Here is a 17,698-nt window from a genome sequence, read left to right as displayed (position 1 = left end):
GCAGCTTCCTGTTAGGAGTAGGTTTAGAAATAATAGTAGTTCTTGAACTAGGTTTTGTCTCTTAGAATGGATTTGTCTCTAAACAGCTTTGCCTTTTCTTTTCAAATAAATGACTGTTGAAAATCACTTTGTGTGAAAATACATTTACAGTTACTTTTGTGTAAGCTTGTATTGTGCCTTTGTGCACTTTCAAATTATCAAAAGTACAGATTATAAAAGACACTTTCATTGAATATGATGAAATGTTTTCTCTCTCTCTCTCTCTCTCTCTCTCTCTCTCTCTCTCTCTCTCTCTCTCTCTCAATAGAACTTGATGAATTATGCAGATTTTGAAAGGATTGTCAGTAGATGCATAGGAAATTAGAAAAATTGAAAGTGTCGATGCACCAGTCCCTAAAGCAGTAATTGCATTCTGGGGAATTTCAGAATGTTTTTAATTAAAATGCCACTGATAGAAAAGACCGTGTGCTGAGTCTTAATCGTATTACACATATACCATCTTCTCATTTTCAAATTTTCTTGGGTCTTCCAGAAGACCCCTCTCTTAATGTGCAATAGCAATTAAAGTTCTCGTTGACTTAGCGAGAGATTACAATTAAGTTATGCATTTCTTGCATTAACAACATGTTGAACAGTGTGGTGACAGGTAGAATAGAATAATTAAGGTTTAGAGGAGTCAGAGGATATTGAAGACATAATCTTAAAGGGGAGAATGGGGCTAGTTGACACAAGGGCTATATCTCGGTAGCTGTGGGGATTTTAGTCAAAAGTCATTTGCATATATGCTTGTTGTCCGTGGCAGTGGTTATCTATGTTGAGTTTTAAACATCTGAGGGGTCACGTGAATCACCAGTCTTCGTAAAATCATGTCGGCTCACGAGAGCCATGATAAGTTATGCTATCATTTAAAAATCGCCCACGGTGGCGGCACATGATGGTCAAGTTCATTTAGATTACTGTACATCCTGTCAGATCACTTTTGTAGAACTGGGAGTTCTTCAGTGGCGCCGTTTTTCTTCACTTTGAGCTGTTATGAATTGCAGAACAGGAAAGTGCCCATTTGATGTTACATCATGGCTACATTCTGGTTTCCTTCTCAGTCCAAATACATAGCTGTTACTCAAGTAATAAATACATATGTTAAGTGATTTGAAATTAAATAAGGACCCATTCAAGTTTTAAGTAAAAAAAAAAAAAAAAAAGAAAAGAAAAAAGGCTGGACTAGGAATTTTATTGCAGCTGAATTGGAAATGGAATTGTGTTCCAGAGATTAAAAAATTATTATTATTATTAGGTCTGTGTACCTTTGGATAATTATTATTATTTTTTTCATTTTTTTCATTTTTGTCTTCAAAACGGAATAACCAATAAACCGACTGTTTTCTAATTTTTCATCTAGAAAGAAATGATCAGAATTGAGAAAACACTTTATTTTTCATTTTTTCGTTTCATATAAGAACTAGAAAAACAGGAATTCAGCTTAATTTCTTGTTTTTTTCATTCAAGTGCTTAAAATAAGTATACAATCTTATTATTTGATTTGCACAAGTGGATGGATGTGACGCCCATTTCTACTGATTGGTTAAACCTGCAATGTCATCTGTCCTTCCTCATTCCTTTTCTTCAGAATAAAAGCCTTTTCGAGTGCTAAATCACCACAAGTTTATCACATAGCCTACATTGAGGACAGGTTTTCCTTTTTTTTATTTTTTTATTTTTTATTTTTTTACAGTCAATGCGGTGCTCACGATACGGTTTCATGTGCGCACGTTGCTATGGCTACAGTCAGAAAGGACTTTATTTTGCCCGACATGTCTACCTGTATACCTTTTTAAAACTGAAATGTCAGTGGAGGTGTAAATTTGCGTCCATATACAGTAGGCTAATAAACTGAACAGAATAAACCTTACATTTTACTGTCTACAAATAGTTTTCATTTTATTTTTAGTATACAACAACTAACCATGAACTGATTGAATAAAATGACACCCTTATCTATTATGCAGTTGTCTCTCTTTAACATCTGGGCTATACGATTTGCATAGGCAAGATGTTACTTTCACGATATGCGTTCAACCATTACGCAATAAAATATTATTTATGGACAGCGAATGTGTTTAAAACTTATTTGGAATTAAGTAAAATCATTGCTGTACATAAGTAAGGCTCTTCAAGCTACAATTTGATTATGGTTTTTAATATTATTTCACATTATAATAACCGGCCTTATTAATATTAGGTCTATACCCCATGTGAGTGCCTGGATTTTTAGCTTGATGTTGCCTACCAGCAACGAAATTCTCTAAGACCGGGTTGAATTAATGGGCAACACTTTTAATACACTTTTGGTGTAGGCCTATTACATTTATCTTTTTGATACAAAAAAAGTTTAATAAAACAGATGATCAATTACTCAGATGATCAATAAATTAATTACACTAGGGACATCAAAGACAGAATAAAATAATAATACACAAACAATAAGGGCTGAGCCCCTTCCCCCAAAAAAATAAATAATATAAAAATAAAAATATATGGTCCCCTTGTGTCCTTTATAGGCTACTCCTCAAAACCATGTTCTGCGATCGTATTCACATCCAATAAACATATGTTTTCCCTTATGTTTCCCCTGCAATTATTGGCTTGATTTAATTATCATTAATAACAACAACAAAAATAATGACCACATAACAAAGTATATTTAGTTACAGTTATGTCTGTGCACAGCATCCCAATTCATAATTTTCCTTTTAAAAATAAAAAAGTACTGCCACCCCATCCCGCGATGACAAAAGCGAGTTGGTGAGTTCAATGGTTGTCGTATCCAAGTGTCCATTGCTTGATGAGATTGCAATAAACATGCAGTAGTCAGAAGTTTTTCTAAGAAATATTAATATTATTCATTAAAATGATTAGAATCTATCTGCAAAATCAATCCGCAAACATGAACTTGGTGAACTCTTATTTTCTATGAACAGGGTTGAGGAAGAACAGATAATGGTGCATGTTGACCAATCAGTGGAAACAGGAGTGTCAGGCCCACCCACAAGGGCAAAACAAATATTCAAGTTATAATCTTGGTTTATAAGCACAAATGAGTTTTCTTGTTTTCTTTTTAAATTGAAAAACAAGCAGATACAACATAAATTGTTGTGATGTGATAAAGAGAGATAACGGAAATGTGATAAATGTACGGTTTGTTGTTTATTTAGTTTTGAAGACAAAAACAAGAAAACAAATTATCTGAACACGGACCTTATTATTATTATTTATTTATTTTATTTATTCTTTTACACAAAGACAGATTGGATTTTTAAGCATTTAAAGTTTAGGATTTTTGGCTGTTCTTTTGGCTTATTTAAAAATTGTGTATGTGTTTTTAACAGACAGTAGCCATACTTTGGGGGTAAAAATGCTTTAAAATATTTTAAATGTGATATTCTTTTTTTTTTTTTACAATTTATGAATTACATTATTTGTTGACCAAAACAATGTTTTTGTATTTTGGTTTAAATAACACAAAAAAACTGTTGTGTGTCTCATGATTGTTTTCAATTATTTTTATTTTATTTTTTTGCTGAAAAGACTATAGTAGGCGTTTTAATAAAGGCGTAGATTTAAAGAGAGGCATAGCTTTTGTTTTGGTAGTTGTGATGGGGTGTGACGAGAGAAACTGTATCTTTTTTCCAAGGCAATAATGTGAAAATGTACAATAGCTTTTTTTATGTAGCTACGACTTATGTCGGGGTATGTGGCACAATTTGATACACACTTTTGTTATTTTATGTGGACTTTTATCAGCTTTCTGTTTGGACTAAGTAATAATATGTGTCTCTTTTTTTTTTGTGTGTGTGTGTGTGGAGGGGGGGGGTGGTTATAATAATAAGGGATATAATAATAATACAGACTCCTTTTGGAGTTGACCACAAAAGGAAAAGAGTTTCATTATTAGTCATTTCAGAAAGTAGTTATTAAAGAGCTAGATTTCGTTAAAATACTTTCTTCAAACATTTTATATAATAATAAAACTGCATAAAAAAATAAAAAAAAATGTTCAAAATGTTGGTGTACAGTTAGAGTTTCGATTATTTTGTAGCTTTATTTTAAAAGAATAGTTGCCTGTCCCTATTTAAAGTGTGCATAAATAAAAAAAAAAAATCTTTATCACATTTATATTTTACAACACTGCTTAAATGAATACCATCTGGATTTCCCTCAGAAATGGTAATGCGGATGTGTGCATGTGCATTCTTCAAGTTGTGCCTTCCAGCAAGTGGTTGGTGCGCCATGCTTTTATGCCGTGTTTAAATAAGTGAATGGTTTCAGCTGTAGATACTACAAGAAGCATGTATTTAAGTACCCCCACTCTTTCTTTCCGTCCATCGCGCATCCATTCTTTTTGAAAGATCTCAGCTACGTGCTATCCTGGAGTACTTTAAACAACAATAGTCCCTTTGCTCTTTTTGGTTATGTTTTGAAGTGACCACTCGTAACCAAACCCAAAAAGCAGACAAAAAAAACAACAGTGACATCAGGATACAGTTGTCAGTATCCCAATTCGGGTACACCTCCTGCAATCAAAACTGTTGTGCCTCACTCGCGCTGATGATGACCATATGTCCCCTCTCAAAATCACTATGGCTTTTATCTCTATCCAAAATATACCCCAAAAAGACTATTTTTTTTTTTTTTTTTTTTTTCTCAAATTAATTCAGTACCTTAGATGTTGAATGTGTTTGTCCACTTTGTTCTTCTCTCTCAATTGTATGGCTTTTGTTAGGCTTTTATCTAACATCCTGTGTTTCATTGACATGAAAGTGGCAGTCTAGCCCTTTGTTGCCTCCCCATCGTCCCCAGATTGAGTCCAATAGGCTTTTAATCATAAGTGCTCATGGGCAGTTTTTTTGGCTGGTTGTTTGCTTTCCATGATCTTGTTCCTATAGCTGGGATTTTGCTTAAAGTTAAGCAGTGTTTGAATTAATAATATTACCAAAACTTAAAATTATGTCATTATTTATGTCGTTCCAAATCTTGTACTTTTTTTTTTTTTTTTTTTTTTTTTTCATTTTTGATGTAATTACAAATAATAGGAACTGGATTGTTCTTTTAAGTTTCTTTTCAATCCTTTGTTTTCATTGTTTTTGGTGATGTCTTTCTAGTGTAGGAGAGCTAGGAGCTGACATTTCGGTCCGTTTCTCACCCTAAGCTATTGTTTGAATTCTGAAGACTTGGAACGAATCTAATGAGCCATTGTCATTATATTTTTATGTAGTTTTTGTGTCATTTTTTTAAACTTTAAAGTTACAGTCCCCAGATGTAATTGCATGGAAAAGAGCAACCAGTACATTCTTCGAAATATCGGGTATGGTCCATGTAAGAAATTAAGTCATATGGGTTTGGAACAACATGAGGGTGAATAAATTAATAACAGAATATAAATTTGTTGTATTCCGTTAAAAGAATGATACAAAACTTTTGTAATCTGTGCAAACTTATATATATACAAATATAATACAGTAAAAATGCTATGCCTTACTTATATTGCCCTAAACCTTTTTAAATGTGAAATTCATGGCCTCTCTTCCACCTTCCACCATATTTCAAACACCTGCATTCCTAGTTTATATTCCTGCTGTTTGCTTTTTGTTAATAAAAATCATTATATTTTAAAATGAACTTAATCCAAACCAATAACCAGATACTGAAACAGAATTTCTGTAATTTCCTCTCAAAACAAAGAAGTATGACATTGTGTCACATTAATATGAACAAATGATGAATAATTAGTTTGCCTCATTCCCAGCTGTGCCCTGACATTCATAAGGGTAATTAGCTTGCAAGTATTACAAGTATTAACAATCTGTCAATAAGCTTCACACAGTTCATGACACATCTGTGACTTTTGGTGGCCTTTGGAATATGCATTTGGGGGAAAGGGCCAGCTGTCCTGACACAGATTTTTAAGTCTTATTTTAATTTGAATTTAAGCACTGCCTGTTTATAAAAGCACTTTGTTTTTTTTTAAACAAGCACAAAGGGCATTTTAAAAGACACATAATAAGTCAGTGTGAGTTTCATTGTAATTTAGTGTAATTTCTTATCCATTTAATATCACCCATTACAAATAAAATAAGCAGCATGGTTTCAACAGCTCATTGATGCCGATTCTCTCAGACCCAGTGAAAAAGTAATTACAGAAATTACTTCATTACAAAGTGCTCACTGCAGAGGTGTACGATGCTTTACCACAAAGTCACATATTAATCTGTGCAAAATTCTCAAGAATTGCTTTCCCTAATAGGAGACCAGTGTCTCGAATTGCTATCGGCTCCCAGGGTTAAAAAGAAATTTATGTTTTAAGAAATAATTAGGCAAAGCCTCCTAATAGACTTGTCCCCAAGCCAGCATGTCACATTCTAGCTGACCTTATAGTCCTCTTCATAAACCATTGAGCTCCATAATTTCACATTTAAATCTGGCCCTGAAGCAGAACCAATCAATGGTCGGTGTTTAGGGGGAAGTGATTGCAGGGAGTGAGGAAGATTTAGGATTGATATAGCCCATAAAAGGCCTCTTCATCCCTGCATCAGTGCTCCAGGTGACACCACAGCACCAGAAACCACTGGAGAGGAGGTTAATGTGGGTTAATTCATCTGATTTGAACAATATGTGCCATTAAATGTCACTGGTTAGCATGTGGCGCAGTGCTGGGGAAGCTACTTTGCAACTTAATGTTAACTCGTAATGTTAAGTAGTTCAACTACAGTTTAAGAAATAGTTCACACAAAAACGAAAAGTCTGTCATTATTTACTCACCCTCATTGTTTTCCAAACTCATTTTTGACATTTTTCTTCCATTGAAGATAAAAGGAGATGTTTGGCAGAATGTTCACTCTCAGTCACTATTGACTTAAATTGCATCTTTTTTTTAACCATTCAATAAAAGTGAATGGTAACGGAGAGTTTAATTCTGCCTAACATCTTTATTCATTATTTATTAATTATTCAGATCCCCTTTAGCTTCCACAAAATGGTTGCTAGTTTTCCCTATCATCTCCTTTTGTGTTCCACAGAAGAAAGAAGTCATAGGGGTTTGGAAGAAGATTAGAGTGAGTGAATTATGAAGTTAAGTGAAATTAAAATTTTTGGTGAATTATACCTTTAAACTACCCTTTTAAATAAGTAGTTAGCTACACTACAAGCTGCAAATAAATAGTATTTTATATATATATATATATATATATACACACACACTGGCGGCCAAAAGTTTGGAATAATCAGGGTTGGGGAGTAATGGAATACATGTAATGGGATTACGTATTTAAAATACAAAATACAAGTAAATGTATTCCACTACAGTTACAATTTCAACAAAATCATTGGTAATTAGAATACAGTTACATTCAAAAAGTATTTTGATTACTGAAGAGATTACTTTGCATTTTATTGTCATTTGTTTCATTTAATATTTAGTCCTTTCAGATGGAAAACATTTCTACATATAAATGATGTGCATTTGAACAGCAGTGAAACATTTTCTTATGATGGGTTATTCATACGAGCAGACAGAGAAATAAATTTGAAGTAAGTTTGGAGCAGAAGAAACAGAAATAAACCTTGTGTAAATTGTCAGCTTTTCGCTAAGCTAAAGTGCTATTTCTAGCCATTTTGCATGCACATGTTACCAGGCACGATCATATTTTTTTATCAAGAAAATTCACGATGGATCATAATTAATTTTTTTCTTGATAATAATTTTTGTATTAATTTCCTGTAGAAATATCTAAAAATCCTTAAAACAAGGATTTTTAGAAACAACATTGCATAAGATATTTAGGTTTTTCACATTTTACAGCATATATTCTGTAATCTGTAGTGGAATACATTTAAAAAGCAACCCTCCCAACCCTGGGAATAATGTACAGATTTTGCTGTTTCTGAAGGAAATTGGTACTTTAATTCACCAAAGTGGCATTCAACTGATCACAAAGTATAGTCAGGACATTACTGATGTAAAAAATGTCTCAGTTACTGTCGTAACCTCCATTCCCTGATGGAGGGAACGAGACATGGAATGCAACCACTCATTCAGGTTTTGCACTGAGGAGCCGAGACAAGGTCCCGGCCCATTCAGCGGGTAGTGTTGTGGCAGGAGGGACACAACGTCTCATTCCCTCCATCAGGGAACGGAGGTTACGACAGTAACTGAGACGTTCCCCTTCTGTCACTCACTCGACGTTGTGTCGATGAAGTGACACTAGGGGTCCCTATACAAAATGCCTCAACTACTAAACTGTGTTACGTGGACTAGCGGGGCGAGATGGGCAGACCTCTGTGTGCCTCATAGCCAGCGCACCTGGCCATCACGTAACCTCCCCCAACGCTCTTGTGGGCATCAAACGGTCCCCTGCACCTCAGGGACAAGTCGACTGCTCAAAAAAATTAGGACCGGCCGGCCCAGCCGCAGCCTTTTCTCTTTTTTTCTCCCCAAATGGAATGAAATCATTCAGCTGGGGGCCATATAAGGTCCATGTCGGGGGGTGTCCCTCCAAAGAGGAGGACACTGCGGAGACCACACCCCACCCAGGGAGGGGGTGGCTTTCAAGTGGAAATACGTCACATGGTCTTACCGAGTCTAGTCGGAAGCACGTCATGTGGAAGGGTCCCAAGGTAGGTCCTACCCGAGGGGGGAGGAGTTTCTACAGACATGGTGACCTGGGGCAGAGGGGCATCTGCCCAAGGAAGACGCGGTTTACCAATGGGGAAACCACTTTGCAGAAAATATATCACATGGGGTTACCAATGTGGTAACCAGTGCATGTGGAGCACCTACCCCAGTACAGGGCCTAATTAGCACACATACTTGGCCAGCGGCGAGTTTCTCAGAAAACACGCCAGCCACAGGGCTAAGGAGGAAGGACATCCAGGGTCCATACTTTTGTGAACGCGACTGGGAGAAAGAGCGCACGTCTTCGCCTCAAGGGAGGGGAAATGTGCTATGCGCAAGCGGTACACCCGGCCAGCTGTCGCAAGACTTACCTGTTTGAATCTGACAACACACGGGACGAAACTGGCTCAACCCGGAGGTTGTAGAACCTCGCAAAGGTGTTAGGTGTTGCCCAGCCTGCTGCTCTACAAATGTCTGCTAGAGAGGTGCCGTTGGTCAGAGCCCAGGAGGCCGCTACACCCCTGGTAGAGTGGGCGCGCAGCCCCACGGGAGGGGGGGCACGTCCTGGGTGTGATATGCCATAGCGATGGCGTCAATGACCCAGTGGGCGATCCTCTGCTTGGAGACAGCGCTTCCTTTCCGCTGTCCCCCAAAGCAGACAAAGAGCTGCTTGGAGATTCTAAAGCTCTGCGTGCAATCCAAGTAGATGCGCAAAGCATGCACCGGACACAGCAACGTCAAGGCTGGGTCTGCCTCCTCCTGGGGCAGTGCTTGCAGGTTCACCACCTGATCCCTGAACGGGGTCATGGGAACCTTGGGCACATAGCCCGGTCGGGGTCTCAGGATCACGTGAGAGTCACCCGGGCTGAACTCCAGGCACAGTTCACTGACAGAGAACGCCTGAATGCCCCTACCCTCTTGATTGAGGTGAGCGCCATCAGGAGGGCAGTCTTCAAAGAGAGTGCCTTTAACTCTACTGACTCTAGGGGCTCAAATGGAGCTCCCCTTAGACCCCGAATGACCACGGAGAGGTCCCACGAGGGAACGAGGCGCGGTCTGGGGGGGTTTAACCTCCTCGCGCCTCTCAGGAACATGACGATCAAGTCATGCTTCCCCAAATACTTACCATCAACTGCATCGTGATGTGCCGATATAGCGGCTACATACACCTTCAAGGTGGAGGGGGACAGCCGCCCCTCCAGCCTCTCCTGCAGAAAGGAAAGCACTGATCTGACCGCACATCTCTGGGGGTCTTCGCCTCAGGAAGAACACCACTTAGTGAACAGACGCCACTTCAAGGGAGCCCTGGCCTGAGTGATCGTGTCTACCACTGCTGGTGGTAGGCCACTTAAGTCTTACGCATCCTGTCCAAGGGCCAGACATGGAGATTCCAGAGGTCTGGTCACGGGTGCCAGATGGTGCCCCGTCCCTAGGAAAGAAGGTCCTGCTTCAGGGGAATTTGCCATGGGGGCTGTCGCGAGGAGCGTGAAGTCCGAGAACCAAGTGGGCCAATAAGGTACCACTAGGATGACCTGCTCCTCGTCCTCCCTGACCTTGCACAATGTCTGTGCAAGTAGGCTCACTGGGGGAAACGCATACTTGCGCAGCCCCAGGGGCCAGCTGTGTGCCAATGCGTATGTGCTGAGGGGAGTCTCGGTCAGAGAATACCAGGGCGGGCAGTGGGAGGATTCCTGGGAAGCGATCAGGTCCACCTGCGCTTGACCGAATCGACTCCAGATCAGCTGGACCACCTGAGGTTGGAGTCTCCACTCTCCCCTGAGCGTGACCTGCCGCGACAGTGCATCCGCTGTGCTGTTGAGGTTGCCCGGGATATGAGTGGCTCGCAGCGACTTGAGCCGCTGCTGACTTTAGAGGATGAGACGGCAGGCGAGTTGCGACATTTGATGAGAGCGTAGACCGCCTTGGTGGTTGATGTACGCAACCGTTGCCGTGTTGTCCATCCAGATCAATGGCAAAAGCCTCCGCTGGGCACGCAATACTGCCAGCAACTTGAGGCAGTTGATGTGCCAACACAGTCGCAGTCCTGCCTGTAGGAATTCTAGGTCAGCCCACATCTGGGGTGCCGAACCTGCCAGAGAGAAACGGTGTCCGGAGGTCGTGATAACGACGGCCATGAACACCGACTGTGAGGCCCAGGAAGTGAGGGAACTGCTGTTTTTTTGACAAAGTGGGTACCACAGCCCGTTGGGCGTGTGGCAAAATCAAAAGAAAAGGAAAATAAGGATTCTCCACCCAACCCTCCGTCGGGGAAAGGAGTGGTCTCTTTAACAGCTCCTGAAGGGTGAGTTCCCGACTTCCTGGGCTGCCCGTCTCAGGGGTGCTTTGAAGCCTTCCTCGGGTTCTTGGCGGCTGGCCATGAGACGGGTGGCATCTGTTTCCTGCAGGCGGATCCACGCCGGGGCCTGCCCACTGCCACACAGAGATGAATGGACCAGTAGTAGTTCAGCTTGAATGAACACAACCACTCGGCTCCGAAGAAGAAATCTGAATGAGTGGTTGTATTCCATCTCCTTTTATACCCGTATGTCCGGGGGAGTGGCATGCAAATTCCACTTGCCAATTCTCATTGGCCTTTTCTCAAAGATCAGAGATATCTGAGGCTCCCAGGAGCGACCCCTAGTGTCACTTCATCAACATAACGTTGAGTGAGTGACAGAAGGGGAACAGCAACATCATTATTTAAAAAAAAAAAAAAAAGCAATTTTTGGTCTAACCTAGACAGGCCCCATCTCCAGTAGCCATCACTCCAACACATTATCCTTGAGTAATCATGCTAAATTGCTAATTTGGTACTAGAAAATCGCTTGCCATTATATCAAACACAGTTGAAAGCTATTTGGTTCTTTAAATGAAACTTAACATTGTCTTTGTGTTTGTTTTTGAGTTGCCACAGTATGCAATAGACTGGCATGTCTTAAGGTCAATATTAGGTCAAAAATGGCAAAAAAGAAACAGCTTTCTCTAGAAACTCGTCAGTCAATCAGTGTTTGTTTTGAGGAATGAAGGCTATAAAATGCTTGAAATTGCCAAAAAAAACTGAAGATTTCATACAAAGGTGTACACTTCAGTCTTCAAGGCAAAGGACAACTGGCTCTAACAAGGATAGAAAGAAATGTGGAAGGCCAGATACTAAACTAAACAAAACGAGAGGATAAGTACATCAGAGTCTCTAGTTTGAGAAATAGATGCCTCACATGTCCTCAGCTGACAGCTTCATTGAATTCTACCCGCTCAACACCAGTTTCATGTAAAATAGTAAAGAGAAGACTCAGGGGTGCAGGCCTTATGGGAAGAATTGCAAACAAAAAGCCACTTTTGTAACAGAAAAACAAAAAGAAAAGATTAGAGTGGGCAAAGAAGCACAGACATTGGACAACAGATAATTGGAAAAGAGTGTTATGGATCTTAACCCAATTGAGCTTTTGTGGGATCAGCTAGACTGTAAGGTGCGTGAGAAGTGTCCGACATGACAGCCACACCTATGGCAAGTGCTACAGGAAGTGTGCGGTGAAATGTCACCTGAGAATCTGGACAATCTGACAGCTACAATGCCAAGGATCTGTAAAGCTGTCATTGCTGCAAGTGGAGGATTTTTTTGATGAGAACTCTTTGAAGTAGTTTAAGGAGTTCTGAACATTTTTTTCAAGTTGTAATAGTAATTTTTAACGTTATTAATGTCCTGACTATACATTGTGATCAGTTGAATGCCACGTTGGTGAATAAAAGTACCAATTTCTTTCCATAAGAGCAAAATCTGTACATTATTCCAAGCTTTTGACCGCCAGTGTGTGTGTATATATATATATATATATATATACACACACACACACTGGCGGCCAAAAGTATATATATGTATGTATATGTGTATGTATGTATGTATTAGGGTTGTCGATTTAACACGTTAATTTACGGCGATTAATTATATTAAAAAAATAATGTGTTAAAAAATCAACACAATTAATCATGTCCTTGGACAGTAATAAGGAATATTCCTTCCATCGGAGCAATTCAGCCCTGAAGTACTACCTGTTCTCAGCAGTGGGCAGTAAGCAGAACTCTAGTTATACATTGCAAAGCAATCTCAAAGTACTTTACAATAAGCTAAGTACAAAATAAAAACACAAAAGCAGCCGTGGCCTGTGCAGTTTAAGTCTAGGCCTTCAGTGCTATTCATGCTATTGAGAAAACACAGTTTCACAATAAATAAGACAACGTATGCCTATCATACATTACGTGGCAGTCAACTAATAATACCAATTGAAATTTTAAAAACACATCCATGCATGAAAGCCAGAACCAAGGAGGTCTAATACCAAGAAAAATCTCTCTAGTAATATTTGCGATTTAAATTTTGCTTGCAATAAATTTTGTTTTGTCAGGGTACACGTTACTTTTCAAAACTTGATCCGACACTGAATGCTCAAGCAGCCTAATTTACACTTAGAAAACTCCTGATGTTGCTATAACAATGCAAAAAGCACTTACCAATTTGCCTGAAGTGAAAATCAGTCCTCCTTTCCTGTTTAATTAATCAATCACACGATCATGCAGAACATCTCAGGTTTGTAATCCATGAGGATCTCTTTCTCAATGGCAATAACAGCAGTGATGACAGCCGACTCGTCAGCAAGATCTTGCGCTCTTCGCTTTCAAATTGCGTACATCACTTGAAGCATGATTGCGTCACTCAAGGCCAGCTAGAAGGCCTTGAGTGACGCTCACACCCACAAGAACAAATAAATCAATCTGATTGGCTGATGAATCTGACAATCTGACTTTAGATGCCTATTCACTGCAGTGTTGAGGGATACTGTGGAAATTCTGAAGGCCTGGTGGGGTGGGGCTCAGACTCATGCGGTGCTTCGGCTAAGGAGCATGGCTTTGGGCATGCGATTTGTGAAACAGTTGTCACACTTTGCTTGTAAGCATCATGGAATAAATTCTGATTGGATACATTTTTTAGTTTTTTGCTATTCATTTGTAGATTAATTAAGAGTGAAAAGCGATTGAAAATACATATGCAAAAAGGTCACTGAGAATTAAAGGATTAAAAAATATTTATTTATTAGGCATGTTACACCAGCAGAGAAGGCTTTGCTGGCCCTGAGAAATCGTAGCAATATAAACAAAAGCGGCGTTAACAAAAGTTAAGGGGTAGGGAAAGCCTGTTTGAAGAGATAGGTTTTTAAATCCTTCTTGAAGACCCCCACAAAGTCTAAATTACGAAGATGGGGAGGAAGATAATTCCAGATACGCGGACCATACACTGAGAAAGCTCTATCACCCATGGTACAAAGTCTAGTTCGGGGAACATGGAAGGCTGAGTTTTGGGTGGTCCTTAATAAATGAGCTGAGGTCTGGACCACTATGAGTTCGTTCAAACATGAAGGGGCCAAGTCATGTAAGCCTTTGAAAACAAGCAAGAGCACCTTAAAGTCCACTCTAGATTTAATAGGAAGCCAATGTAATGATTTCAGAATTGGAGTCAAATTTGAGTTTTTTTTTTTTTTTTTTTCATTCTAGTGAGAACTCTAGTGGTGATGTTTTGAAGCATCTGTAGCTTGTCGTGGTCTTTCTTTGGCAGGCCACTCAAAATAGTGTTGCAGTAATCCAAACGAGAGACCACAAAAACAAGAATGAGCTTCTCTGTGTCACCCAGACTGAGAGATGGCCTAAAATGGGAAATGTTTTTTATGTGAAAATAAGCTGTTTTGCACATTACTTTTTATATGATCGGTGAAGCTCAGGCAGTTAACAAGCTTAACACCCAAGTTAGTTAATACAGTTGAAGTTAGTAGCATCGTTACTTTTAGTTAGTTACTCAAAACTGATGAAGCATAAGTGTTGCCACTGTTTCATACAGCCTTGTTTTCAATTGACAAGAATATTCAACACATAAAAGCACTCTTGATCATTATTTTGTTAGAATCTTACTTGATGAGGTCAGTTGTAAGGGTTTCTTGAACATGATTTATTCATACTCATTGATGTACTTTTCAGCTGAGTGACTGCAGAATCCCTTTGTGGAAGATGACAGCAGGGGCCCCACAAAGCTGACTTCACTGTTTTGAATTCAAAAGCTTGCTGGTCTAGCAAAAATTTACATCAGCATGTATATTTTGGATCCATGAATTGCAACAGGGATGCCATAACAACTGTCTTCAGTGATCTAATTTAGTGGTTCTAAACAGGTTTTGCTTCAGGACCAAGATTTAAAAATTGGTATTGAGTGGTGACCCATTACAGTAAGTAAACAATAATGGCCTTAAAGTCAAGCATTGTAGTTATTCATATAACCCACGATCTGCATAGGTCTAATAATGTGCTAAATTATTAGCATAACATACTGAAGGCTGAATAGGAAATTGACCATTTTGGTTTCTAAATGTCTCCTGAATTTCAATGGTTTCATGCACTTGGCAGTCAATAATTCACCACACAAAACAAATTGTGGTTGGCATATCCTTGCTGCTGTATTTAAAGTAGTCTGGGTCATATTTTCTTTTACCTGGTGTGTTTTTTAATGGTTTTCAAGGATGAGGAAATATCAGTCAACCTGTCTATGTTGGCATCTATCTAATTTGGCTACTGCAGATTCTACCAAGTGACAGATGTATATGTGCCAAAATACCATAGAGTTTGTTGGACACTCGCTCGTTTGATGTCAACAGCAAAATATTTGGGAAGTGTTTTCTCTGAATTTTAAAAGTGGATAAGTCTATTTATTTTTCAACTCACCAGTTGAGAACCAGATTTAATTAGGTGGTAATAAGTTCAAAATAAGTTTTTGAAACTTACACATTTCCAGTTATCACCTAGAAATCTACAGTGGCAAAGCAGTTTTGTATAAAAGCAAATTTTATGTCCAGGTCCTACATTAGCATTTCACAGTCACATCATTGTTCTACATCTAATTGTTCATTTTCCCCCAAAACAGTAAAGGATTCTGGAACCAAGTGCTTTTGAATAGCTCTCCCTCAAGACTTTACAAGGTGCCCATCCATGTAGTCAATCTGCCTGTATGAATAACATTTCCCAAAGATTTCCTACAACAATTGCACAAGAGACAAGCTAGAAGCTGTTGTGACTTGTTATTGTTTCCCGTCAATTGTCAAATATAAATTAGTTTCAACGGTGATGCATGGAATGGCTTTGTAATGGTTGCTGGCACACTTTGTGATGAATAAAATTCAAAGGCGGCCTGATAACTGCAAGAGCCATTAAAAGCACTCATGTGTGGCCCACGCTTAGAAAACACTGCCACAGTCAAGGTGCAGTGAACTGCAAGAGCACTCTTCTGTTTAAAGGGACTCATTGATTTTGTCCTCACCTTAGCCCGAATCTGTTAACCCTCATAAAATATCATTGCTTATGATTAGAGATGGTAGAGTTTTGGGATTGAGCTCTTTAAGTAGGCTTTTACTGTGCGATCTTGGCTTGTTAGTGTCAGTAAATATGTTGTTTCAGCTGTTTTCACAATGAAATCAGAAACAGTAGGTTTACTTTTCTTTAGCTAAAATCGGTCCGTGCTTACCGAGATTCAAAACACTGCCCCAAAGCAGTAAGTATCATTGGGCATATGGGCACGTGTGAGCTCCATTTTCTAGGCTTGCCAAAAGCGAATTGTGAAGCAAGTTGTTTATAAACTGTGTCCCCAACCCAAACCTAAACCTAACCATCAGTGGAGTAAAAATGCGTCCTTTGAATCGCAGTCACCACTAATTTTAGGCAAACACAATTATTTCCTGGTTTCAACACGTGATCCGAACCCGGGTCTCTTACGCTGCTGACGCAACATGCTTCCAGTCACGCCACAAGGAAGGGTATACACACTGGAGCCGATGCAAAAATATCTGATAGGAGATGGCACTTGGCAGTGAGTTGGCATAATGTGGCCGATTCTAGGGTACTGGAACACTTGGAAACAACATGCCAACTTCCTGTTTGATCATGTTGGCTTTTCAGCTGTATTTTGTATTATAATTGCAATCAGAACACCTTAAAGGGATGGTTCACCCAAAAAAATCTGTTATCATTTACCTCATGTTGTTCCAACCTCCTATGGCTTGCTTTTTTCCATGGATCACAAAAGGAGATGTTAGACAGCATGTTAAGTGTCAGTCGCCATTCACTTCTGTTACATATTTTTCTTCATACAACGAAAGTGAATGATGACATCTTTTGTGTTCCACAAAAGAAAAAAGGCATAGGGATAAAGTAAATTACGACAGAATATTCATTTTAGGTGAATTATGCCTTTGACAATTACATATCACCCTGGCAATGACAGACAATATATATATATATATAGTTTCACTATGATATTCAAAGAACAGCAGGATGTCATATCAATAAATCCTGAATTCCCCAGTTTCTCAGTGTCTTTGGCCCTTTCCTTTTGCTTTAACTTTCATCCACAAAGTTTTTATTCTTGTATTCAAGTCTGAGTCAGCAAGAGGCTTAAGCTCTCTCAATAAACAGACACAATGGGGGGTGATATAGCCCTTAGTCCAGCTAAAGGCTATTTTACCACAACTTTATACACACTACTCCAAGGCCAAAATTTTATGTGGATCTCTGATTGTATCGTTAAATCATGTGGAATGCGCTGCATATATTTTCATTCATTGACAGTCATTTCTGCATCTCTGCAAAAATGTAGCATGTTATTTTTTTATTTCTTATCTGGGGGAATCGGTCTTTATTTTCATTTTCTTCTCTCATTTGCCCCTTCCCTTTTCTTCTTTCAGACTTGGAAAACTTCAAGACACACAGGCGGAGTTCCGTCTCTGTTCGGGAAGGGCAAGGAGTGGTACTTCTCTGTGGTCCACCCCCTCACTCGGGAGGTCAGTAGTTTTTGCCTTTTGACAAAAATGTCCTTTCATTTTAGTTAGTATTTCTTCATTGTGTCAAATGTATTACTTTACTCAATTTGTGTCAGGATGAGTGAAGACAGATTCAGTGGTTGTGGTGTCAGGCCTCGGAGTAGCGTTTATTTAAAAAAAAAAT

General features: G+C 39.1%; 1 protein-coding gene across 1 annotated transcript in view; it reads left to right on the top strand.

The window, feature by feature from the left end:
- Positions 1–17,698, top strand: part of LOC127445670 (contactin-4-like) — a 270,651-nt gene that overhangs the window by 111,401 nt on the left and 141,552 nt on the right. The window contains exon 5 of the mRNA XM_051705901.1: positions 17,440–17,535. Coding sequence (XP_051561861.1) covers positions 17,440–17,535 — 96 coding nt within the window. The remainder of the gene's footprint in view (positions 1–17,439; positions 17,536–17,698) is intronic.

Source organism: Myxocyprinus asiaticus, chromosome 9 (genome assembly GCF_019703515.2).
Source record: "Myxocyprinus asiaticus isolate MX2 ecotype Aquarium Trade chromosome 9, UBuf_Myxa_2, whole genome shotgun sequence".
Taxonomy (NCBI): Eukaryota; Metazoa; Chordata; class Actinopteri; order Cypriniformes; family Catostomidae; genus Myxocyprinus; species Myxocyprinus asiaticus.
Note: the sequence above shows the minus strand (reverse complement) of the source record. Positions and strands in the feature narration are given on the sequence as shown.